The sequence below is a fragment of the Aquila chrysaetos genome, chromosome 20 (genome assembly GCF_900496995.4).
Source record: "Aquila chrysaetos chrysaetos chromosome 20, bAquChr1.4, whole genome shotgun sequence".
NCBI lineage: Eukaryota > Metazoa > Chordata > Aves > Accipitriformes > Accipitridae > Aquila > Aquila chrysaetos.
Genome location: NC_044023.1, coordinates 11,806,971 through 11,833,965, shown reverse-complemented (window position 1 = coordinate 11,833,965; position 26,995 = coordinate 11,806,971). Strand labels below are relative to the sequence as shown.

Sequence of the window (26,995 nt, the reverse complement as noted above, 5' to 3'; positions counted from 1 at the left end):
GAGAAATTTATCTGTCTGGTTCCTTGTCCGTATTTATTACTGAGGTCAGTTTTGAAATCACAGCTGCCAGTGAAAGAGCTCCCTAAATCATTACTAACTATAAATAAGTAAAAAACCCCCAAACAACAGTCAAAAACCAATGCAGTCAAACCATATTCCGCCCGTTGCCCTATTTCGGCTACTACTGTTGAAACTGAAGTCAGCTGATGTTTAATTTGTTGACACTGAGAAAATCAGAAAGAGTAGACATCCCTAAGCCTGTATCCCGTCCCTCCCTGATTGCCTGTGCTATTAGTTTGAAGATAGTTGTTTATTGCTGATAGGCATCAGCCACCTGCATGTGCCACCCAGTAGCATACTGAACTGCCAACCAAGCCAGCTGTGCATGAAATGACAGTAACTCCATGTTTTACATCTATAAGGCCGACCTGAGTGAGTAAAGGTTTGGAGAATACAGTCTTTCCAGTAGGGGCTCTCTCAGATGAGAGAAATCTCTCTTAGTGGCTCTATAAAGCTCCATGCACACAGCCCTGTAACACCAGTTAAGCTATAAATAATAATTACACAAACAGAGTCTTATTTACTGATCGTAAAAAAGGACATTTGCTGGAAAGTGCTCACCTGGGAGCTGCTGCTGGCTTCCAATACCTGCAGAAGAGATACTGCCCATCAGCATTGACGATATGGGGCAGGTCCTTGTACGGGATGTTTTGAGGACTCCGCTTTGGCGAACTTTCCTCTGGCATTCTGGAAGAATGACCTGCAAGATGTTGGAAGAAACAAGACATACTTTAAAACAGGTGAAGGCAAGATAGAGGCTGATGGGCTTGGTCGCCACAGACATTCGGGAAAGTCAGTCAGTAAGGCAAGCACCACTGATGGAAGTCTCCCTCCAAAACCTCAGCCGAAGACCCCCCGAAATCTTTAGTGCTTTAAAACAGAAACGTAGCATTTTGTGTTCAGAAAAGGCTCACATTTGGGGGGAGGGCATCGGAGAGGGGGAAGGAGGGAAGATCAATCCACCATCACTACTTCATTACAGCTTTCTCTCCCCCACTTCTCCCATCTGTGTTTATTTTGCATCGTTTTGTGAAACGGATCCTAAAAAGAATATTTTAGCTGCAATCAAGTGCAGATTGTGCAGCAACCGCTACAGATACGAAAAGACAGCTGCATAAAAGATTTATCTCTGCCTTAACATCTCCAAAGAGCAGCGGAGGGTACGCAGCAGAGGTATCTGCCACCGTGTCATCATCGAGATCTTCTCTGACATCTCAAACAGGAAGGTGGCGGCGGTGGGGAATGAAACATTTCCAGGAGAATTCGCAACAAACCTGTTTTCATCCTGTGCAAGGGTTTGCATTCTAGTGAGGAGCCGACATCGCAAGTCGAATGCAAGCAGCTAAGGCTTTTTGCACCTCGCTGCGGAGATGCATTCACACTCCGCCAACCACGCAGCCCCCACGGTCCCCGGTGGGTGCTCGGCGGGTCCCTCCCGGGCAGCTCCGGTGCGCCGGGCGGGCTGCGCCGGGCTCGCCGCAAGCTCCTCTTCCCGGCTCGCTCGCTCTTTGAGGAAAGTCGCTTGGGTAATTCACCACTTCTTGTTCATCACTTTTTTTTTTTTTTTTTTCCCTCCCTTCTCCAACAAATTGCGTGTGTGGGCTGAAGTGGCGGTGGTGGGAGGGGAGGTTGGGAAGGGTGGGGGAGAGGGAGGGCTGACGAGTGGGAAAGCTGCAGTCCACTTTCCAGAAGCTGCTGCACACACATCAAAGGCACCTTGAACACATGCAGCTGGGGCGGCTCAGAAAGTTCCTGCCGCTGCAGGTTGTTTGCAACTTTACTTCCTTCCTGCCACTTACTGTTCGGAGGCCACGGCGACGGGGGGGGGGGGGGGGCGGCGAGGGAGGGGGGAGCCCCTTTTCCTCAGAGCGATCCCCGCTGCGAAGCCGGCTCGCGTGTAAGCGCAACTTCCCCAGCCCCTCGCTGCCAGGCGGGGAGCGGGAGGGAGGAGGAGGAGGACGAGGAGGACGAGGAGGAGGAGGAGGGATCCAAGCACCGACGCGAGCCCAGGTCGCAAGCCCCGCACACGCACCCTGCGGCCGCGGCGAGGCGGGCAGCCTCCTCGATTCCCCCAGCGGAGCCGAAGCCGGGCGGCTCCACCCCGCGGTGCGCCGGTACCGGCTGCTCCCGGAGGCGGCGGAGGGGCGGGCGGAGGGTGCCGCGCCCGGGACGCGGTCGCTGCTGCCGTTCCCCCCCCCCCCCCGCCGCCCGGGCTGGGCTGGGCGCCGAGCGAGCGGGCAGCGGTGCCCGGCGGGAGCGGAGGAGAGCCGCGGTGTTCCCCCCCCCGCCACCACCACCACCACCACCACCCCGCCCGCGGGTGGGTCCTCACCGGCCGAGCCTCCGTCTGCCTCCCCGCGGGCTTCACATGGCCGCCGGCGGCGGGGGGCGGCGGGGGGGCAGGCAGCCGCAGCGCTGCCCCCAGCCCGGGCCGGCTGACCAGCCCGAAGCACCGGGCTCCGGCCATAGGAGCGGCCGCTCAGCTGACTGCCGGCGGGCGTGCGTGGCCGCCAGTGACACCCTGGGAGCGTGGACGGCTTTTATCCGCCGAACCGAGCGACGGCAGGCTGTGAAGCCGTGCTGCCTTCTGGGCTTCCCCGCTCTGAACCGCGCTTCGTAGTCCCGAATCCAAACTTCACCGTTCGCCTATAGACCTGCGGCTCTTCGGACTTGGAAGCCACGCCGGGAAGGTTGAGTCTTTCAGATGGGAGCTCAGAGGAGCACCCGAGCCCCTTGCATTGCACCCTCATTCGTGGTAGAGGCAATTTATAAATACAGCATATAATTTATACACGCATAGCCTAATAATGCACCTGATCACCATAGATTATACGCAATACATGTGTTGCGGCTGTGTAATCTGAGCTCTGTTTGATGGTATGCGATACTTGCCTATGAAAATTGCCACAGCAAGGTTCCCTGAAGTTAAAATAGCTTCCCAGCCTTTAGGCATCCCGATACTGAGTTTTGTCATTTAATACTGGTAAGTGCTTAGCATTTATTGAGCACTTTTAAATTGTTTATATTAAGGACACAGATTCAGGCCTTCTACATTTCATCAGGATAGCGTTACAAACTTTAGTTTTTACATACCTACGCATACTTAGAGATCTCAGGCCTTTTTAAGAAGAGGCAGCTATTAACAATATTTTTTTAAAGCTAGGCAATGTGCTCGCTGAGTCCAAACCTGGAAACAAAAGCTGAGGAAAGGAAAGAAATATATGCTAACAATAATAACAATAAATGCAAAACCTCAGAGATGACCCATATAAAAATAAAAAGGAAATCAAAACCAGATTTTTTCCTCTTTCAGTGTCATTTATATTAAATGCCCTAGGGGAGGGTTTAGTTGTAAACGGCAAAAGCAAAATTACATATTCCTGTAACTGCTATTGTTTGAAGAAAAACCCAAACCCATCATTTATAGTAGTTTATAATGAGCGAGACTTTGGTCAGATGGGGTCTTAACCAGAGCCCTGGGAGCTGTACTTGGAGGTGTACAATTTGCTAGGCCAGCTACTGTCTAAGCACGGATGGGTGGAATTAAAGAGCTATCACAAGCCAGCTCCAGAGTTGGAAGAAGCAAGGGCATGCATATTTATTTAAAGGATACAGATCAGATAATAACTGGATTAAGGAGAAAAGAAAGAAGGAAAGAAGCCTCTTCCCCTGCTCACAGTTTATCTGCCAGGAACACTCCACTGCTTCCCTACAGCCATCCATGAAACCTGATGCCAGGAACAGGCTCCTCTCCCCCTGTGGTGCTGGGAATATCCGAGTTCCCAGGGCCACAGAGAGGTGGGGAGAGACAAGGAAAATACCTCTTTCTAAAATTCAGGATAAAAATAGCATCTCGAAGAAAATGACCTTTGCTGGGACACGAGGGCGAGCTCCTGTCTTTGAGAGCCTGTCCTGGTCAGTCCAGAGATATGATTCCCTCCATACCCTATTAACCTCCGCGTAGCTAATACTGGAAGCAGCAGGACTGTGGTCCAACCTACACTCCCTGCCAGGTCCAGATTCTCACCACTGCACAGGAGCGAAGGATCAGCCGACCCCTCCTTCCCTTCTCCCCAGCTTCCCTGAGCCCCCGGGAATTTGGGGACATTTCTTCTCATAGGTAGCACACCCTCCCCCATCTCGTGATAACATCATAAAAATGGATGAGAAGCAACTGCTGACTAGTTACCTTATTAGTTTATGGAGTTTAAGCCGTGAATGAAAAGCCACCTGAGAAAACTGGACTGGGTCTGAAGAATTCACCATGCTGATATCCAAACAGTATACAGGGCTTTAGCAGAGCAAGTATTGCATACTGGCTCCCTGTGAGAAATCAAAGGGATGTCTGAGCATGCAGTATTTATGAGACTGTAACATCTTCTCTTGTCTCGGTGGAGTGAAATACGTTTTGGAAATACAGTTTAAGCTAAATCAACTTCTTAATAAAAAATAGAAATACAATTGGTGAATCTTTACACTAACTCAGTAATTGCTTAAGCCTTGTAGGGAAAGGTGTGTGGTTTATTAAAGGCTGAGCCCTACTTAGCTTAAGCATCTCCATTGACTCACCCACAGGAGTATAGAGCAAAGGATTACGCCTTCAAATAAGGCAAATTTTAGGAAAAGAATCAATTGCTGGAATGACAGAGAAAACATGTATAATGAAAACTCGTTATCACAGCAAGGGGAGAGAGAGATCGGGCTAGAGAGAAGAGAAAGGAGAAAGTAGGATGGATGGGAGACAGCATAGCAGGCTGGCATGTGATTCTGATGGTGGGTTAAGGGAATGAGATAGGATTTTCTTTGTTGTTAGGCTTTCATTCACAAAATGAGTTTTTAATGGATCATATCCTGTTGGCATGCAAAGGTAAATAGACTGTGTGAGATCCTTCCACTCTGGTTGACGGTACCACGCTCTTAAATAGCAAAGGAGTATTTTTGTGTGAGAAGTGGATTTGATGGGGTGTGGATGCTAAACCATTGGGATTCTGCTCACCAGGACCACAAAGAGAACTTTTGCTGACAAGAAGGAGGAAGAAAATAATAGAGGAGAAGGATGCAATAATAAAATATCTAAGAAGTATGTGTTTATGGAAGAATCTGCTCCAACAGAAAAATGCTGGAAATTACAGTAGTCAGGGAGCAGCAGGAGAGAGCAACAGACAGTGCAAGCGAGAGAGCACATGGGAAACAATGGGAGATGAAGCATGAAGAGGAAGAATTAAAATCAAGTGAAAAGCAAAGAAGCCAATGCCACTAAAGCTGTCAGTTTAGAGTCACTATTTTGGTTTTCCCCTTCTCTGACTTTTTTTTTTATTTATCCCTACCCAGAGTCCACTCATTCAGCTTTACTTATTTGTGTAATCTGCCTTTGCTTGCCTGTTGGTGTTCCTGAATAAGACACGTACGGGCATGAGACGGGAGTGGAGGCTGGGATAAACTGCTTTCTTTTTCCTGTAAAATAACAATTTTAATGCCTTGCAGCCAAAAAAATAAACCTGGTGTCAGGCAAACCAGATTGAGGAAGAAAATGTTAAAGGACAATACTTTATTGATCAGGTTAAGCTTAACAATATCAGGAGAAATTATAACTAGCTTGGCATTGGTCTGCAATTCTGCAGTCTCATGTACCTCTTCACAAATTAGCACCAAGTGAAATGGAGAAAGCTTGAAGGGTTAGTGCAGGGATATCTGAGCATCACAGAAATTGTTCTGAGGCTTCCACTGATTTGTTGCCCATCAGTAATTTCACTTTCCCTAATCAGTGGGAATAGAATTATTAGATTAAGCTACAAGTGGTTTAGTACCCCTAGACGCAAACTACAGTCAAGTAATAAAGTATTTTTACCATGTAAATGAAAATAATTAGTGGTAAAAATAGTCCTCATTTTTTTGTAGGTATTAAAAATTCTGCAAATCATGCTGCCATTAGAAGTCGCTTACAAAGCTGTGACTGCAGACAGTAGCTATATGAGTGATTAGTATCTTGCCTGTGCTCCTTATTTGACAGGACCAAAAATACACACTTAAAAATACACTCTTTGAATATAGGTTTCAGTCCTTTAAACTGATGTACAGAAGATGACCCATCCTACATAGATGCTAATTTGAGAGCTGGTTGTTTTTAATTACAGAAGCAATACATGTTTTGTTTGGTAGTTCATTTGGGTTTTTTAATTAAAAAGAAGAATATTAATACCAGATTCTCAGGCATTCTTAGTACAAAATATATAAATGGCATCCTCCAAAGGTAGGAAATTCAAAATGAAAGGTGGAAATTCCGCCCTAAAGTTTTGTCTGTAGAAGTCAATAGAGTTATTCTAGCAACCCTCTTGCTTGAGAATAACTCTGCCTTGGGAATAAATATGGTTTTGATAAAAGTCTGGAACTGTGTAACCTTAGCAGTGTCCCAGCAAGGGAGCTGATCCGCACTGGGTGCTGCAGAAAACCGCTCGCTGGTGGATTTTCTCAGGTGCACAAGCCCCTGGTTGACAGGAGTTGCAGTGAAGTATTGCAGGTCTGGGGCACTAGAGGGCACAGCCACAGCTTCTCTGTGCCCTGGGAGCATGGGGACACGTTAGCCCTACCAAACTCCCCTTCCTCCTGATTTTTTTTTTTTTTTAATCATTTTCCCCTTTATCATGCGAAGGTTTTCTTTAAACATTTGTCCCCTTTTATCTCTGCGGCCCAGTATTGGTTTCTAAATAAAAGTTTCCTGTGCTGGTGTATAATTAGTCCAATTTTCCCCCTGGATTCACTCACATCACAAGAAAAAACTTCAGTGGTTTATACCCTGGGCAAGCACATTGCTGCAGCACTTGAAGGGAAATCCTGTCCTTGTCACCGTGAGGACAGACAGATTAATGAGTCTGTTACGGGATGGCATTTCCTATTTTACTGCGATATGACTGCATGTAGCTGTATTACTATTCATAAAATGTTGGTCACCTCAGTAGAAACAGGGTTTTTATGGCAGAAACGTAATTAAAAGGCATCTTAAAGGAAAAAGTTCTAAGCTTTGAATTTCAATATGCATAAAAACCAGAATAAGACAACACTACACATTTTTTCCGGATGGAATTATGGTCTCAATTTTGAGAAGTACCTGACCATTCCTTTTCTCATTTCTATTACTAAGGATGAGTGCATAATCCACTTTACAAACCCAGCATCATTGTATCAGGACTAAATAATACAGCCAAAAGATACAGCTATTCTGTCGTGGTTAGAGTGGTGTTTTATTTTGGTAGCCAAACTGGAAGCATTGACTGGTGGAGTTATTATTGTGCCGCCTGGTTTTCTTGCTGCTTTGCAATTGACAAAGCATCATTTATCATGCTTTGCATTCCAATTTTTTCTTTGCATGTTTTCCAGCTCATCATAACATAATTATGTTTCTGTTTCTTCCAGCCAGGGGCTGATACTTTCTTTTACTAAGACAACAGCTGCACTGCACAACCTTGATGAATCCCCATAAGGGTAAAATGTGTCTGTAGTGCTTGTTTCTGCCTTGGCAACCCAAATGTTCAAGCTCTTTTTTATGACAAATGCTGTTCTAAAATGCACCCAACCCTGATGCTTTCATAGCATTTCTCAAAATGAGGTTTGATATTGTAATTTAGACTTAAAATATTAAATATCCTGCCTGGTTTGTAATTTTAAGGGCTTCTTTTGTAATATTTCTTTTTATAGTGTTTATAGGTTCATAAACACTGAGATGGAATTTTAGAGGGCCATAGTTACTGACGTGCAACTTATTTTTTGAATGAAATTGATTTTATGTGTGAAAATCAGCACAATCTGGAGGTCTGCTTTGTGCCCCTAAAGGGCATCTTAAGGGAGCTTTCACGGTACAGGTGAATCATTCCCTTACTTGGCCTCAGTTGGCCCAGCCACACTGCAACATAAAGGTAATTATATCAAGCTCATCTATGAAGTGCATTAACTGCTAGTGATGGAAAAAGCTGTAAAAGACACGCAGGTTTTTTATTATTACTTACTGAGATATTTTATTTAACTCATAATTTAGTACTTTGAACCTGAGATTTCCAAGTCCTTTGGAAAGGAAAGATAAAATTTTACGGGGGGAAATCAGGGCAGAGGAAAGTAGGGCTCAATGCTGGAGGCAAGCTGAGGACAGAATCCATTCTTAATGCTCCTGATTTTGTTTACCCAGTTATACCAGTATTAACTCCCATCTCATCTTGAAATCTATCCATCAGAGCACTGTGAAGAACTGAAGCAGTAACTTTTTCAGTCATTAAAGATTACCCAGATTTGCAAGTATAGGGAATATTGGGTCCTGGACAAAACCACAGCCTGGCTAACTACATTCTTCAGGGCAAAATTTTCCCTACAATTTCGCTTTCTAGCCTAATCTCCTGGATGCTATTACTGCTGTCACCATCATTTGAAGATTGGTTGTATTTATATATAAAAATTACAATAATTCTGTACACAGAGGCAAGAGTTTTAACTCAAATGATCAGTCCTATTTACATCTATGTGTGCCGTGATCTAAGGATACTTTGGGATATTTGAGCATGAGGGTGTCTGTAGCAACATTTTGGTTCTGTCCACCCCACTGGTTACTGATGTAATTGCCTGAAAGGCTCTTAGATGTTGATGGAAGCTACCTCTGCCCAGCCAGGGCTGACTTCTTCTATCCACGAATGGTAAGTATAATTCTGGTGTTGCTAGAGAAGGTAGCAGGCTTGTTGTTTTGGATACACAATGAACGCATGGCTCATGAGAAGAGCTTGCCTTGTGCTTTTTCTCCCTTATAACCCTGTGGCAAATTCTGGCAGATTCTGCTCAGATATATTTTAGCTTTTTTCTCATGTATCTTTGGTTTCTTTACTCAGTCCACTCACACATGTTCAGTGTAAGATGTGCATTTTCTTTCCGATTCATGTACAGTAATTACTTCCTAACATCTGCCTAACAGATTTTGTAAGAAAAGTAACTCTGCAAATTTTAAGGAAAAAAAAAAAATGTATGAAATCTTTGAAATCTCTATTACTGGGGTTTGTTATCCACAGCTGACTGGATTCGTTCCCAGCCAGGAAGCTGGTTCAGCAAAACAGCTGCATTAGCTATTTAACTGGAGGCCTGATTCTGCTCTTGCTCACACGGATGTAAATCAGGAGTAGTGCTAGACAAAATAAAGAATATCCCCAGAGCAAAATGCATGTTGGAGAAAAAGTAAGCATTATGGTATGGAACAAGAGAATTCTAGCAGATACTCTGCTATCCTGGTATAGGTGTGAGGCAGTATCTTAATGTCTTGCAGAAACCTTATACCAAATACACTGCTTACTCCTGGGAGCATTCTCCTGTATATATACTGTGGTAGCACCAAGTGGCCAACAAAATTAAGGCCCGGTTGTCCTCGGTGTTGCACCCTAATACCATGAATTCACACGTGACTTATTCTGTACTAAGCACCACATTCATTACTGCTTACATCTGGTACATAATTGTTCCCTCTCGGTTATTTAATTTTTACAGTATCTGCTACAATTTACTTTATGCCTTCTAGTGCAGAACACACTCACTGGTTTTCCTCCTAGGCAGAATTAATGCATGTACTGATTAATGCAGAAGTACCCTTTGAGAAAGGGGGTGTGAAATGAGGAGCATTGCAGTGAAAAAGGGGACAAAGCATCCATAGGCAAAGTATTTCCTATATAGGATGACAATGCTGTATATCAGGACAACAAAGGTTTGTTACCAGAGCCTCATGTGCTTTAGAGATGGACATCTTCAGTCCTCGAGGCCATTAATACCCTTTGTATTTGATCTTACTGTAAATGAGCAGCATGTGCTGTTAATAACATCAAAAGTTATGGTATCTGAGAGTTCACCACCCAACCCTCATCCTGTTTCCTCCAGCACAAGATATCTATTATATCTTGGCTATAGTCATTGATTCTCATGTAGCAAAGGTATCTGTGGTTTTGTTTGTGCTTTGGCGTCACGAGCATCTGCAGTTGCTGTGGGCTGATAATGTCAGTTCAGATTCCTGTTACAGACCTGTCGGTGGGGCTGCCTGGACTCCCGCACACGGGAACCTTCCAGTTCTCAGTACCATGCTTTGATACCAGCATGTGCTGATTGTTTTTACTTGTTGAGTTTTCCTAGTACATTACTGAATCTTCTCCAGAGTTAGAGTAAGTTTTTAAATGGAAGTCTAAGGTTTGGAGATGCTACCCTTTCAGGCACAAGAGGAAACACTCAGCTCCTGGATGTAGATATCTGCATGGCACTCCGTCATTCCCAGACCTTGGGAGGTTTTGAGGAGGAGGACAGCAGAGGGAAGGCTGCGACATTCAGCACCTGAGCCAGAGAGCGTAAAGCATCTCTTTCCCTCCTCTGCTGTGAAATGTGTATGAGACATGCTGAGCAATGTGTGGGTCCTCAGTCCCACCCCGAGACCTGTGCCCAGTGCCTCAGCACCCACAGGGATGGCATTACAGCAGCATCTATGCTTTGGTTTAAAACGGGGATAAACTCCTAGCCTTTGGTTTTGTGGGGCTCAGTCTGAAATGAGACAGGGGTGAAACCAATGCAGCAATGTCTGCCTGAGTCCAAAACCTCCCTCTGCAGTCCGGTTCAGACACGTACCCCAGACTACACCCCGGCAGCGTAGCTCTCTGCCATGGCTCATCTGCCTCCACCTCTGCCCCCGGTTTCAAATCTCTTCAATACGTTCTGCAACAAACAAGGATTTCTGGGGCAACTTCAGTAAGATCAGAAAGATATCCTTCTGCTGCTTTGAAATCTGTGAGCGTGAATGATTCATTCAGCACAGCACCCCTTGGCCATTCATATCTATCTGATGATCAAATATATTTTTAATTATCAATCTGAGATGATTTTTTTTTTTTTCACTAGACAATACCCAACTGTATTGTAAGAGCTGTTGGGATTGAGCCAGAGAATTTGGCAGCAAGATATGGAACATTTTGGATTTCAACACTTAAGAACATATGGAAAGAGGTTTGGAAGATTGCCACATGGGGTGTAACTTGGAAGATGCTACATTTCTTCATCCTTTTTTTGTGGACAGAAGTAGAAGAAATTTTACTTTTTTGAAGGATCCTGATTCCTGTTCATTATCTATGACGTACTGCTGCTCTAGAATAAACCGCTATGCTCAGTTGCAAGGTTTGAGCCAAATCAGCTGCATGTCTATGGGCAACTGTAGATGGGCAATTAAAAGGGTGACAGTATTGCAGATCTTTCCAAGTTTTTACCTCCTAATTCATGAGATCCCTCTCAGGTGAGCTCACAAAGCTACAGTCTGGTGACTCAGATCATGGGGTGAAAGAGGCTATCTGGTGCCTGGCCTGAGCCAGGATGTGTGCCATTTACTGAGGTCTTTGTGGATAAGGCCCTGCTAGGTGCTCCATCCTTCTTGCTCCCTCTGTGACCATCTGTCTCCCTTTCACCTTGAGCACCCACGGATGGATAGACAGGCTGTCTGTCTGCCTCTGGTACACAGTTTCATCATGTGGCTTGGAGCTCTGGCACTACGCTACAAATGTCCATCACGTTTGGGGCAGCAGGGGAATGGGAGAGAGGAGCCACCTCCAGCTCAGTGCTCAGGAGTGGACATGTATGAACCAGCATCGTCTTCATACCACTTTAGGGACAGATGCCTCATGCCCATCATGGGAGAAGGCCATGTCTCTCAGAGTTGTTGCCTCTTTGTCAGAAAAGTGATGCATAGTTTGCTTCATATTTGGTAATTCATTCGTCGTAACCACTGCATAAGAAAGAGTTTTTTAATGCATTTTTTTGCGGCACAGTTGTGTACCAGGTTGGGGGGCTGCAGCAAAGGCAGAATTTATTGGAAAACACAAACATGGATACCCTTCTTAATTTGCACAATTGGCACATGGGCCCTGCAGCTTAGCGAGTATCAATTAATCTCTCTGACTGGTAGGAAAGCATTGTCATCCTAGTTTAGCGATGAGGGACAAAGACCAAAGAGAGTGGCAGGGGCTTGTACTGAGTGACAGATAAAGTCACAGTAGCCAGAATTATGGTCTTCTTTGGTGTCCTGAATAGTAAATCACCCAATTTTGCCAAGACTGCATCTGAACAGCAGGATGGAGGCACCTTGGGGCTTTTCCCTTAATCCCTGTCCCCAGTAGCTCAGTTCAGGGCAGGCTGCAGCTCTTATCCCACCCGAGTGCTCGGGTTTCCTTTCCTCGAGAAGAAGTAAGAGTAATGGGGAGGAGGTGTATGCCAGCTCTGCCTTCAGCAAGGAGCTGGAAACTAGCCCAGGTACGCATTCACTTCTGGGAATGGGGAAACACCTCAGACCCTGCATTTTGGTTATAGCCTGAGTGTTTCTTGCCCACAAATTCATTGTGGCTTTTTATCTTGCATTTTCATGTGACAGTTTGTTTCAACACATGCAGCCAAATGATGACTAGACAGGGCAAGTTCCTGTTATTTCTTTGCTAACGGCATGCCGGGGGTCACTAAGGTATCTCTAGGTTATGAAAGGGGTAAGTGAAGGCTAAGAAGATGACCTCCAGGAACAGGAATTGAGCATGGAGGAATTGATGACCAGAGCAGAGGAAAGAGCATCTCCTCCAAAGGCATTCAAAGACCTGAGGCAATAGCTCCCAAGGACTGACCATATAAGTCAGGAGAGCAAAAAAAATAGGCAAACCACAAATCTTTTGAATGGGATTTATTTTAGAAGGAAACCTCTGCCTTTCTGAATAAAACCTGGGAAAGACTGAGTGAGCCTGGATCATTTTTTAGCCTTATATCCCATGGCAGTAACATTTCTGAACCAGCTAAAATCTGCTTCAGAATGTTTTTAATATTTTGCTTGCTCTTGCAGTACATACCCTGAGAAACATTACTTATTTCTACCTTCTGTGGCCATAATGGCCCCAACTTCTGCTATTCTGAGGATGCACTTCCCTTGCTGAGTTTCACTTTTGGTGTCCATTTGGAAATCTTTTTGACCCTAACACAGTTATATCCATAATTTTCTTAGAGAGATTAAAAAGCACTAAAACTAATGTACAGAACAGCAGTTCCACAAACCCCATCCAGTTACATGCTTCTTTGCATCTCCATTCCCATCTCTACTGATCTAAAAGGAGAAAAAAATGCTCTCCTATCAGCCCATTCCTTCTGTCTGATTAACTGGAGGCTATCACAGGTCTTCCTTCGCACTATTACAGTTTCATTTCCAGAGAAAAAAACCTGGTGGATGTTGAGCTCCTGGATTGTGGCATCACTGAAAAAAAAAAAAATCAGGTTTCTGTTTATACCAAAGGGCTGGCAGTACCTCCTTAATCAGGCTGTGTGTTCATTGGAAATCAGCAGATATTTTGCCCAAAAGCATCCGGCAGTGCAGTACAACTCACTAATAACTGCTTATCAGGGGATCAGGAGGAAAACCCCAGAAGAAGAATGTAGGTGCAGCTAGAAGCACTGGCAAGTAGTTGACTTTGGGGGCTTTCTTCTGCCTTTTTTTTTTAAGATCGCCTGAATTTGATGGAGGCGTTTTCATTTAAAAGACAGAAAGACCTACAAATTAAGCAACATCGAGCTCCTAATGTGTGAAACTGCAATTTGCATACATCATGGCAGCTGCTGAGTCGGTCCTTATTACCTCTGCTGGAGTGTTAATTTAGCCACAACTTTCTCATTTATTTAAATGAAAAAGCAGCGGGTGGGTGGCATGCCACATTATCTGTCAGGCAACCTGGGAATCAGGTTGACAGAGCCAGAAAGAGATTTCAATTCAGAGGGACTGCAGGGGTGCTGCCCCCCGGACCGGTGGTCACAGGCGAGCTCAAGATTGCCCTTGGCCTGCTCTAAAGGTCAACACTTACCCTAAGAAAAAAAAATAATCAGTGTTGTATTTGGACTAACATAAGAGAAGAGATAATAGGATTAAACTGGAAATCTCTCTGTTTCTGTTTTTTCTCTCCCTATGTACCCAAACTGGCACCATATATAGGGATATGATAACCAAAATATCATTACTGGTCCTAACACAATACAAATAGAATACTCGCCATTGGTAGAGCACCTAGTGTGATGCGGTCCAAATCCAATATCAGGGCGCGAATGCACTCGGGCTCTCTGCCCAGGCAGGAGGATGGCAAAGCTGCCCATGTGGGATGTGCCGGGAGGAGGGAGCCGCTGTGGCCGTGAGCGATGCCGGTGCCGGTGCCGGTGCCATCACCGCTGCAGCCGGCCTGGAGGCGCTTCCACACACGGCTGACGCCAACTGGATGAATGGACATCCCAGAACTACTCACACGCGGGAAGTAAACCAAATGTGAGGTACTAGCCCCAAATCAGCGGCTGCCTGGCTCTCCAGGACAAGAGGCTGAGGAGCCCCGGGGAATTGCTGAGCCGGGAGGAGTGAAGAGCAGTGGCCACGCTGGGAAGTCACGCGTGGGCACGAAGTCAAGCGTGAGGCTCTCCTCTTCCGAGCTACAACGTTGTGCCACCGTTTAACGACGTGTCTGTGTAAAACTATGTGTTTGTCAGCGGAGAATGAGCCAGAGCAAAACTGCAGAACCACAGCAAGAGTGACAGAGGAGGTGAGTTTAGTTCAGCACATTGGTTGCAATGTTTCAGTGGCAGCAGAGAAAAGCCACATCCTGTTACCACCTAGAGTTTAACTGAGCTGATACAGGTCTCTTCTGAAGTTCAGCTATAACTGACTGTGGCTTGTGGGTCTGCTCATTGCGAACCATGGCGTAGCTTCACCCATGGACAATTTGCATGCACCCACCCGTCAAAACAGGTTTTCTACTTTCGAAAGAACTGTAATTGTTGCGTAGCTGTTCCCAAAGTCTGTACTCAGAAAAACACACTCTTGGAAACTGGTCAGACTTTTTCTTAAAAAGAGAGTGTTTTTCCAGAAGGTGAATCACTAGCAGCTGAGATTTAGAAGGGAATGTCTTTGTTCATGCAATGCCAGGATGTACTATATGACCAGTGCCACGCAAGAATTGTTCTAAAACATTAAATTCAACATATATTTCCTAAACACTGACATATTTGCATCAAATGTGTTTCTTCTGACACCTACTTCTTATAATTGTTTTAAAATGCACTGTGTTAAAAGATCACCCATTTGTTGTATTACCACAGATAATCTTCCCTTTGCCATTAACTTAACGAAGTTCAGCAAAAACTTTTGTCTTCACCCACTTCTCAGCCATTCATTTTTATAATTAAAATCACCATGACAACAGATAATGATATCAGAACGAAAGGATTACAACTTAATTACATGAAGAAGGTGAAAACAGCCTTGGCTTAAAGCAGAGAAAGCTTTTAATTCTAGCAAAAATATCAGGGGCCTGATTCACTGCTGTGTTACTCTGTTTGTATAATTACAAAGTGTTGCCGAGAGCTACCCAGCAGTTGCCCTGCTGCGAGATGGGGTGTCATGGTTAATTCAGTGAGGTGCAAGAGAAATATTCAGAATTTCATGAGCAATAAAAAGGAGTTTGTCTTAAAAGCATTAGTTAGTGTTTTTGGAAAGCAGTCTCATTATAGACAGTAGCTGAAGAAACACACCCATAAAGGAAGCATGATTATTATGGTAGTGGAGTGGTATCATATAAATAAAATTCATTACCTAAACACTCCATGTTAACCATCACCATACTATAAATTGTTCCACATTACAGGAGAACAAGGCAATTTAGGGGATATGGTCCATTTTTATCACAGCTGTGGCATTTCATCAGTTCACCGTTCCATCTTGGCTTCTGTGAAAGCTATAGTATCAGATTGGATATTTTTATTTCTAAGATAAAGCTGAACTTTTAATAAGAACAATCTGGGAGTTTAGACAATATATATCTTTGTAATCTGATCTATCGAATTTTCTGACATGAGTAAACTTTAATCACTTTTGATTTTTTTCCTAGTTTTGTTCACAAATGATATGAAATATGCTTTTTAAAACAATGCGCATCTTAATTTTCCCCCTAAAACTAACAAACCGCTATTAACAGTTGAACATTCCTGAACACTCCCTCTATGACTTTTGGAAAAACTCTGTAATAAAACCATCAGACTAAAAATCTAGCTAAAGAAATAAAATTCATTTTCAATTTTCTCAGAAGCTATTATGATCAATCGACCAATTAGTACAGCAAATAAATTAATGTAATTTAAAAAAGAACATTCTGAAAACACCTTAATGTCTTTCTCAGCTAAAAGTATAGGCTCAACATTAATCAGTTTTATAACCCTAAATTTTGCTTAATCTTTTTTCCATCTTCGCTTAAACATATGGAGATATAAATAGTGTATTATGGCCCTCTCTATTCCCCTTTAATTTACAGAGTACAAGATCTGCAGCTGGTGTAAATTGGTGCGGCCCCACTATTCTGGACCGATTTAGTGGATCTGTTTCTGATTTACATCAACACCAACAAGAAGATAGTCAGGCCTTACGGCTGATTAAAATACACACGTAACACTTCTAGTCATTCAGGAATCCTTACTTGACGCACAGCTTCAGCTCTTAGCGACCTAGCAAGGGCAGGAGAAACAGTCTGGGGAAATTCCTCTCAGCTGTAGACAATGGCCGTGGTTTTGAGAGTGACTTAGATAGGGTCAGCTAGCAACAGCATCTCCTCTGGTTTGGTACCCAGACCTCAGCGGTGGGCGGGAGCCAGTCTGACCATCGCCTACGCCGGATCCGCTCCAGCCGCCCAGAAACAGCCGCAGCAGAGAGATGTGCCCGGCCGTCTGCCCGTGGCAAGGTCTGGTGGGGTGGGACGTAATTCTTCAGGTGGGCCACAGGCGCAAGCGGCGGCTGTGCCGCCCCACGGAGGAGCCTGCCGCTTTTTAGCGCCGAGTCTGGCAGGCGGCGGGGCCAGGCGGCCGTACGGGCAGGGTGAGGAGAGCAGCACCGGTGCCAGTCGGCTGCGTCCTGGTGTGCCCCTGTGCATGACATTAAAGCAGCCCCCGGTCCCAGCCAGGAGCCCAGCGCGGGCTATTTATAGCCCTGGCGCCTCTGCCCACCAGAAGCTCTGTGCTGCCGTATGAGATCTCCGTTTCCCTCTCCCACGCGCTCTCACAGACACCTGCCGCTCCCGGCGTCGGAAAGGTACATTTAAATCCTTTCCCCACTCAGAGCAGGAAAGAGAAGGGAGTTCGGCGCCGAGAGGGATGGGCGATGTGGAAGCGCCAGGGCCAGGCTGCTTTGGGTTGCTGGGTGCGTGGGAAATTTGGGGGCAGGGGTACTTGAACGTAAGTCTTGGGGAACCCTTAACGATGCTGGAGAGGGGGCCTATACGTGGCGATGCAGGGCCAGCTGCAAGGCAGCTGCATGGGGAGGAGGCTGTGGGACCCGTTGTTGGTGCCAAAATTGAAGCCCTCTCAGTTCCTTACAGCGCCTGCTGTCCAGTTCATGAAGGCAATGTAAGAGATTAGTGCCAAAGTTAGGATGGGAACTCCCAAATGATATCAAACTTGGGGTCTGTGCGCAGCTATATGGGGTTTGCCAGCCGTGTGGAAATAGGATCAGCCTGAGGATGCAGAAATTTCAGTGTCTGAGGTCTGTGCATGGCGGAGGCTTTGCATAATCCACAAGCCTGCAAATATCTAGACTTGCTTCCAGTAAGGAAGCTCAGAAAAACTCTTGCTTCTCCCATCAAGTTATCTATATGTGCCTGGGACTGATCTTTACCATCAAGAGGCTGAACGTTTTTAATATGAGAGTTCAGTGGGGACTGCAGATTTAGTAGGTATCGAATATGTGTGTTAGTGCAGGGGCCATTTTGAAGGTGGTGCTGTGTTGTTGCCATGGGTTGCTATGAATTTTCTTTTCTGTGGGTATGGACATACCCAGATATTTGCTTGGCAGTAATTGAAATTGAAACTAGAGAAGTTTATGGGGAAGGCTGGATTCGAACAGTAACTAATGGAATGCTGACGTCAAGTTATAAGTGTTTACAACTTGCAATTTACTTTAATTTCATTGCTGAGTGACGGGGATATTAAAGCTTTTACATACTAGCATTTGCTTGCCAAAGGGACACATACTTCAGAGTTTTATGTAAATATTAGCAATTAGAGTTCACAGTCTTTTCTGTTGTAAAAATGCAAATAGAGCCTACTTTGCACCAAATTATTGAATTACGTTTCTTTTAATTGTGGTACAGTCCAATTTACATTGTCTGATATAATTGTTCCAGAAAGTAAGCCTTTCCTATACTTGCCAGTATGTTTAAATAAATGCAAAAAGAGAAACCTCTAAGACCTTTGCCAGGCTGCTCAAAGAGCTACTGAAATACATTTTAGAAATACATTTTCCTTCTGCTGGCATCTGTCATTGGATATGTAAAAAACTTGTGCATCCTCCTTCTGTGAATGAGCACTTTGCCATTTCAATTAGTTCTGATATGTAAGAAAAATGATCTGCACATGTGAACTGTAAAAGAAACGGGTTCTGTATGTATATATTTAGCTTCTATTCTTCTCATGCAATTAATGCACATCATTGGCTCAGACTGAGATTTGTTTATAGGCATTTGTTTGTGAACAGAGCCACATCTATTTTCTACTTAAATCGTGGGATTCTTTTGACTGACTTCACTGAGCTTTGAATCAGAGTAAGATTAAGGTCAGGTGAAGGCATATTTGAAAAGATGACCCACAGGGTCTTTCATTTTCAGCTGCTTTGATTTTTTTCATGAATCTATAACAGTTTAAAGAAAAAAAAATATGCCTGGTATTTGCTGAGATGGGATCAATATTAATCCAATCCCACATCTAGGCCTCTGTCTTGGCAGTAAACGGAGCTCAAACTGTCAAATCTTTCCAGAATCATAAACTACCCAAAGGCTTTGAAAACTGATCAAAGCATCTTCAGGTCTCCGATGGTCAAACGTGCTCCCAAACACAGTTTCTGAAGCTTTGCAGACTGCTTAAAATCTCACCGTTAGGTGTCAAGCTCCTCATAGCCCAAAGAGCCTTGTTAGAGTCCCATTTTACTTTTATTTTAAATTAAGAGCCACGAAATGAGAAAGAAAACAAATAAGCTACTGCAGGAAGAACAGGCTGTGTCTGTAGCAGTCTCTCCTGGCAGTGGGATGCATACAGCAGCAGGGATGCAGGGATGCACACAGGGCAACACAACACTGCCACAACTGTCTGCATCTATAGTAGCAGCTTGTGGGTCAGCAGCCTGTCTTTTTGCACCGAGAGCCTCCTTTTACACCACTTGCAGACTGTAACTGGCTAAGAAAGCTCCCACGAGCATGCCTAGCAGCACACGCCCCAGCAGGAGCTGGCCCATGCTTGGATATCATGAGACCTCAGACTGCCTTGACACAGGCTCCTCAGTATCAGATGGCATGTGAAAAAAACCAAGGTGTCGCAGGGACTGAGGGAGAAAAACAGTTAAAATCTCTCTCAGAAGGACTGTCATACTTTGTCTTATATAGGCCAATGATGTAATTTGATTTGTAGTGTTCACAGTTTCAAAACCTCAAAATTCCTCTTTCCCTGCCAGCAATAAATCAATTCAGATCACCTGAAAGGTACCTGCTATGGGGCTGATCCTGAGAGATCGATAGGGCTGAGCAAGGAGAGTTCTTTCTCTGTCTTTAACGGGAAGGAGATCACGTCATCTGGCAAACCTTTTAAAACTGCCTAAGCAATTTCAGGCTGAAGTTTTACCTTTAAAAGTGATGCAAACACTTCAGTTCCTAAATTGCACAGTGAGATTAGGTAGGACTTGGACTTTTAACTTAATTAGATGCCTTTGAAAACCTGAAAATCCTAGCAACTAGCAACAGAATATGGAAAACTTCTAGGAAAAGGTACCCTGGCTGCTAGTAGTTGTGTGATACTTGAGACACATCCAAACGCTAAATGTCTAATTGTCACAGAGAACCATTTATTAGAGACACTTACCTGTATGCCCTCTCAAACCATATAGACATAAATTTCCTAAAAAGAATTGGATGTTCTCCCACTTAATGCTCTGCCACAAGTTTGTATGTTTTATCTGGACAGAATGGATGAAATTAATTCAAGAAATAATATCTAAGGCAAAGCAAGAAAGTAGGCGTTCCCTGAGACTGTGAGTGACCTTTTCAGCACAGATCTCTAGCCACAGACTTAGAAATGCTTCCCAGTCCGACCACCAATAACTGTTCTTTGAATCTGCTTTTTTCAGCGAGTTGGGCATCTAACTTATGTTGATTTAGTCAGTTGATTTCATCACAATTTGTTTCTAATGATATCATGTAGGACCATATTGGTAAATTAACTCAAGACAAAATATCTAATTTATCCCCTATTATCCCTGAAAAAATGAAGAAAATTAGATTGGATTGACACAACTTGTTGTGGATAAATAGGTGCTATAGCTGATTTTCTCACCTTATTACCCTCTAAATTCTTATAATTCAATCATGTAATAATTTCTTCCTTCATCTTTCCAGGTATCAGAATTAAGAGAATAATTCCTACTATCCTATAGATATAGAAACATCTATAATCCCTCGGAAGCTTCCTTTCTATATCTTATTCTTATTATATCTTTTCCTTATATCAAGATTAGCATTATTATTTGCCCTTCTGGAGCACTGCAGGATCTTTTGCACGGTCTAAAGCCTTGATCTTAAATGCCAGCACAGCCTTCATAATTAAACCCCGAGCTTATAACAATATTATCATCTGGGTACTGATTTCTGCCTCGCTGTGGCTGTCAGCCAAATGTCATAATGCATACAATTAACAGATTTGCTTCTCAGCTTACTGATAACAAAGGAAGCACAAATAATTCATAGGCAGAGGCACCGGTTCTTTGATGTGACTGAACTCTGATCCTTTCAGCACCTGAAGGGAGGCCAGCTGAAGACAGGGCACCCTCATTAAGGCAAAGAAGGGGAAAAAAAAAAAGCAGAGGAGGAAGAGGAGGATGCAGGAGGTGCCCCCTGCGCCGCAGCTCGCTGCCCCATGCTGGGTGCTGTGACCTCTTCTGGGCCAGGTCCCGCAGCTCCCACCCTCCCACCACGGCACGGGAAAGAAGAGATTCCTTGGGACTGGGGGAAAAGACAAGAAAAATCTATGTCCCAGACAAAATAATGTCTCTAATTACAAGGTAGCTTTTTTTTTTTTCCAGAGGTTAAGGGAAATTCCTGATGAGATACTTCCATCTGGTTTACAGTCCCTTTGCGCTGGGGCAGTTCAAAGAGGCTGCAGTGTAACTGAGAATTGAGGACAGCATTTATTTATAGTTTGATAGCCTCATAAAAGCCGTAGAGCTGAGCTCACAGCAGTGCGCTTATTTATGTTTTGAACTGCTCATGCAGCACCCTACCGCCTTGCAAAACGTATGCTGTAGCTCCTGCATAAAATTATATATGACTCTTCATAAGGTTCATGACACAAAGGCAAAGAAAAAAAAGTGAAATTAGACTAACAAACCAGCTGATATAAAAATTAAAGTAGCAGCCAGAACTGGAGGAAAATTAACAGCCCAGCTCTGAAATAAAGTAACATCAAATGAGGATTTGCACCTGAAACTGTTTTTCACAATAGAAGAAAAAAAATACCCAAAAACTCCAAATAAGGCAATAACTCTGATTTCAGCTCCTGGTGACATTACATAGGATTTGAGCCTTGCACTGGAGGTTTTATAATGACAACCCAGCCTCTGGCACAATCTCAGTATAGTGTCTCACTGCAAATTATATTTGTATCATCACATCTATCCTTTCTTTTAATATCAATGTACCATCTTTTTTCCTCTGTAACCCAGAGGGGAAAGCAAAGCAGTACCGTTTCATTATTACCCTTTAATAGTCTTTCCAGTGATATAAAGCAGAATATTAATATCCTTCCAATGACCTCACCTAAACGCTGCTAAAAGCCAGGAGGGGAGTGACAAGTTTGTAGCTAATGCACAAGGATGAATTTCTGAAGTTAATGAAAGGATTTCACCCCTGGGTTTTAATCCTGTTTTCTTTTTTAACCTTTTAGCTTCAGTTTCCTCAGGTGTTGGATGGCGAAGGTAGAGTTACATACAAGTTGGCAGCACGATTTTATTGAGTGCGGCTCAGTCAGGAGCTCGGTCCGCTCTCAAAACGAGGAGATGAAGAAGGTACATTTGTACGAGGCAAGGCAAACGCTGTCTTCTCGACAGCGTGCGGTAACCAGGCTCTGCCTATAGCTCTGCTGGAAGCAGCGCGGCTCTGCGGAGCCCAGCGGGGCGGGCGAAGGGGCGGCTGGAGGGTTGCACCGATCCTGCCTGCGAGGCGGAGGAGGCTCCTTGCACAAGTCAGCGCGGGGGTGAGGTGACGGCCGGGTACGGGCCGGCTCCGGGAGAGGGGAGGCCACACCACCGACCACTCGCAGCCTGTCCGTGGTTCTGCCGCTGCCCCCGGGGAGGACGCCCGGAGCCACCCCACCAGCTTTGCGGGCGGCAGAGGAGAGCACCCCGCGCTGGGTGCGGACGGGCAGGGTCCCGCGGCGTCCGCCTAGCGGGCGCAGGACTCACCCGTCAGACAAGCTGCGCTTCAAGGAGCGCATAAACGGCACGGGCTACGTTGTGCTTTAAGGCTCCTACTCCTCACATCTTAATGAAGAAAGAGAGGAGACGACGGCTGCGAGCTTGTTGTGCCAGATATCCTAATCACTGGTAAATGAACACATAAAATTCACAAATCTGCTGAACGGTGTAATCAAAGTGTTGCTCTTAAGAAAGCTAAATTAACAGTGAAGGAAAACTTAAAGGTGACCAGCAAGGGAAGTGAAATCATAACTCAGTTCTACACACTGCTTCTTCCTGATCTGTACAAAAGTCTGGGAAAGATGATGATGATTAATCATCTCACTTGTTCTTCACATTAAAAATGCACATTTTGTCCATTATGGAAAAGCTGGAGGATGTGTGAAGCTCTGACATCACAAAAGAGAAAGGAGAGAAGTTGATCATTTTGGAGGAAAAACCCTGGTTAGTCAGATTGCTAAACCGGATTGGGGTCTTGTCGGTAGTTATTAACACTTTCATCCAGCTGGAGAGTGAACGGCCCGGTTAAAGACACTACAGCTCATCTCTTTCGAGATATGTGTGCTTATAATACATGATCTTTGAGATATGGTGTGGTTTCTTCATCAAAATGCGGTGAAGATCAAATATTACAAGGTGATAAAATAGCATGAGGGGAAAACAATAAACCGGCTATTTAATTATCATGTAGGATTAAAAAAAAGGAACTTTTTCTATTTCATAAAAGCCTTCTACTGACTGTAAAGACTGCTTCAGAGGCAGTCGATGCAGGATTAAGACCTACATTTTCTCAAATGCAGTATTTCATTTCAATGTAGCCAGGAAAAAAAAAAATCTAGATTTTGGAAATACCATCGCTTTATTTTTTGTACTAAACTTACTGCCTTTGATTGATTTTTAGAAGTACCATAAGAAGAGCTCAGAGCTTGGCTCACATTCAGATTATGAAGTTAATGTTTTGTCTTCCAAATCCATTTTTAAAATCTGGTAATAACCCAGATTCATTTCTCAGATGTGTTGCTTCTAGTTCCAGATTTGGAATATGGAAAGAATTGATAAAATCAAGGAAATGCTAGTCTTCAAGCATGCCTGGCTTTTAATTTAGCACTCAAAGTGAGGAATCTATATAATTTGCTGAAACAGAATGATGACTACTTCCAAAGCCAACTGAACAGCTAAAAGAGTAGGTCTGAGATTGTTGATATAGCTGTAGATTTCCTTTTCACCTGGGAAATAACTATAATATTTTTTTAAAATCCATCTATCTAGATCTGTAGAGAAATCTGGACTGTTTGTGAAAATACCTTTAGGTGGATTTGAAAGAATTTAATATACACATTTTTTACGCTGATACATATTTCTTTAACTGAACTAAGACTACTCCTTGTGCTTCCAGGATTTGAGAAAACCAGTTTGATCTGTCATACAAGACCCTGATTCGGCAAATATTTAAGCTGGTGAGGAACGTTACTCATTTGAATAATCCCATTAAGCAATTCATAGCATGTTTACAATGTGTTTCAAACATGGTTATACCACAGCTATAGGACTTGTCTGTGTATTGGTGATTCATGACATGAGTCCTTAATGCATCTCCACAACAGAACTGTCTCAGTACCACATTAGAGACAAAAACTGTGTTAAGCACTGGTGTCCCTCAAGTGATGGGTAAATGTCATTCTCCCGCTGACAGCTCTACCACCGTACCTCACGTTCTGCAGCTTGCTGATCTGAAAGCCTGAGAGGTTCAGTAAAGCCCCCCCCCCCCCCAAAAAAAAACCAGAAATGGGACCATGAAGTTCCTTCTGTTTTCCCCATAAATAAAACTAGAGGGAGTATGTGAATAATTACAATTTAATTAAAAATCCCATTTGAGGTTACAGTACGTGGAACCAAAACGCCATCAATCTGCAGCATCCTGCTGAGAAGCAGGACAGCTCGAAAGCTGGCCCGTATTTACTAATCCTTTATTTATCCCAAAGCAAACCAGTAGCAACTCTGTAGAAACCCGTGACCTCCACTTTGGTGTGAAAGAGTAAAGAATCTGGCCAATTGGACCGAGTTGCTTCTGGCCAATTCCACCACCACACTTCAAGGGTGGAAGCTGTCTCTCTGCCCACAACATTGTCTTGACTCTCTTAGTTTGAAGCCTGGGGAGAAAGCAACTGGTAAAGTGGGACACGACGGGGCAGAGACAAATCCCTTGGGAGAGTAATGATTTGGCAGCTTCCTAACTGCTTTGCAAGGGTGTAAGCACAGGGCTTTTGAACCAAAACTGTTCTGCAAACTGGTAGCCGAGTCTGGTGGTAAGGCAGAGTATTAAAGATCCACACATCTACTTATGCCTCTGTAAAATGCCAGTGAACTGGGTTGTACTAGTGGCTTTATTTCTCACCCGCTTTGCAGAAGTGTAGATCTCTGTAAAAACTAATGAGAGAAGCCAGTCTAATGTTTTTCCACTTTTTTCAGTCTTGTAAAACCCTTTTCTGAAGTCTCTGCTTAGGCATAACTCCTAGTTTGAAAGGAGCTGTGAGGACTGAAAAGGCACTACTCAATTGTAGCTGTCTAACCTAAGGGGCTGTTGAAAATATAAGGTACTTTCAGCATCTAAGCAAGGACTAATGTCCTTCAGATGCATGTGAGAAACAAAATTTGAATAGCTAAGGAATAAGGGCCTGACCTAGAGTTTATTAAAGTCAGGGGAAATCTTTCCCTCAATTTTAATAGGCTCTGGATCAGGAACAGGGAAAGGAGGGAGAAGGCAGCTGGAAAAGACTGTTTTGAAGGGAAGTCTGTATTTTCTTTAAGTAATCACAAAAGTTGTTGGGGGGGCTATTGAATATTGGAGATCATTTGAAGAGTTGATTTTTATTTTATTTTGTCTTGGAGATCTTGAGCCTGATATCTCACCATATTTTTACATACTTTTTATGCATTACTGATTTATATCACACCCTATAGAATGACTATCTTTAGATATTAACAGCAATATTCATTTGCCCAACAATTTGTTCTTATTGGACTATGTCATGCTTCTACTTCTAGAAACATTCCTGATGAAGACCTTGAATTCTGAGAAGATTTAAAAACAGGAAGTTTGGGGATCAACCATGGATCATAAGGCTGAGGAGAAGAGAAAGCAGCACCATAGCTGGACTTTATTGGAACAAGTAAAGAGAATGAAGGAATCAACAGAGATAATTGATGTTGTCCTAGTCGCAGAAGGTGAGAAATTCCCCTGCCATAAGGTGGTGCTGGCTGCCTTCAGTCCCTATTTCAAAGCCATGTTTACCTGTGGCTTGGTTGAATGCACACAAAGAGAAGTGGTACTGTATGACATCTCTGCAGAGAGCGTGTCGGTAATACTCGATTACATGTACAGTGCAGATTTGCACCTCACTAATCAGAACGTGCAGACTGTTGCGCTTGCTGCGTATTTCATGCAGATGGAAGATGTTTTCAGTATATGTCAGAACTACATGATGGACCATATGGATGCTTCCAACTGTGTGGGCATCTACTACTTTGCAAATCACATTGGTGCAGAAGAGTTATCTGATCAAGCGAGGAAATACTTATATCAACATTTTGCTGAGGTGAGCTTACAGGAAGAAATATTAGAGATTGAATTCCAGCAGCTGTTGACTCTCATAAAATCAGATGATCTGAATATTTCCAGGGAGGAGAGCATTCTGGACCTTGTCATTAGGTGGGTCAAGCACAGCAGAAAGTCACGTGAAGAACATCTTATTGAGCTCCTGAAGCAAGTGCGACTGGTACTTGTCAGCCCTTCCTTTCTCGTGGAAGCCCGGAAAAGGAACACAATGATCCTGTGCAATTCAGAATGCAATGATATGTTTGAGGAAGCACTGAAAACCATCAAGCTATCCAGCCACCCTTCTCTCAGCCTGCGATACGGCATGGAGACTACTGATCTCTTACTCTGCATCGGCAACAATTCTCTCGGCATTAGGTCAAGACACGGTAGCTATGCAGATGCCAGTTTTTGTTACGCTCCTGCAACACAAAAGACTTACTTCATTTCCTCTCCAAAGTATGGAGAGGGCTTAGGATCTGTTTGCACTGGTGTTGTCACTGAAAATAATGATATTATTGTGGCAGGAGAGGCAAGTGCCATCAAGATGTCTAGACAAAAGACTAGGAACATCGAAATTTATAGGTGTGTACCCCCTGTCGGAAAATCCCTAATTATTTAAAAATTTTAAATCCAAATAACGTTTCTGGGGACAAAAGAAGACCATTAGACAAAGCGTTCTTTACTTGAAAGTTTTCCCAGAGATTTCAATTACTCTAATCAATTTGTCACAATTGATCTTTATGGTACAATGAATTATACACATACAACCGCATCCTGATGCCTTTTCTCCTGAA

General features: G+C 43.8%; 2 protein-coding genes across 14 annotated transcripts in view; one reads left to right on the top strand and one right to left on the bottom strand.

Annotated features, from left to right (window-relative positions):
• MGLL (monoglyceride lipase) overlaps positions 1 to 26,995 on the bottom strand; it is a 108,804-nt gene that overhangs the window by 65,446 nt on the left and 16,363 nt on the right. For 3 of the 11 annotated variants that reach the window (XM_041118672.1, XM_041118671.1, XM_030043734.2), the window contains exon 3: positions 622 to 760. In XM_041118672.1, coding sequence (XP_040974606.1) covers positions 622 to 760 — 139 coding nt within the window. Of the gene's footprint in view, positions 1 to 621; positions 761 to 974; positions 1,182 to 1,334; positions 1,590 to 1,859; positions 2,215 to 2,392; positions 2,631 to 2,714; positions 2,831 to 4,249; positions 4,272 to 26,995 lie in introns of those variants that run through there. The other 8 variants (XM_041118673.1, XM_030043736.2, XM_041118674.1 and 5 more) reach the window with 8 other exon arrangements.
• KBTBD12 (kelch repeat and BTB domain containing 12) overlaps positions 17,091 to 26,995 on the top strand; it is a 42,281-nt gene continuing 32,376 nt past the window's right edge. For 2 of the 3 annotated variants that reach the window (XM_030043730.1, XM_030043732.1), the window contains exons 1-3: positions 17,091 to 17,185; positions 24,000 to 24,060; positions 25,649 to 26,783. In XM_030043730.1, coding sequence (XP_029899590.1) covers positions 25,714 to 26,783 — 1,070 coding nt within the window. In that variant the 5' untranslated portion in view covers positions 17,091 to 17,185; positions 24,000 to 24,060; positions 25,649 to 25,713. The remainder of the gene's footprint in view (positions 17,186 to 23,999; positions 24,061 to 25,648; positions 26,784 to 26,995) is intronic. The other variant, XM_030043731.2, reaches the window with a different exon arrangement.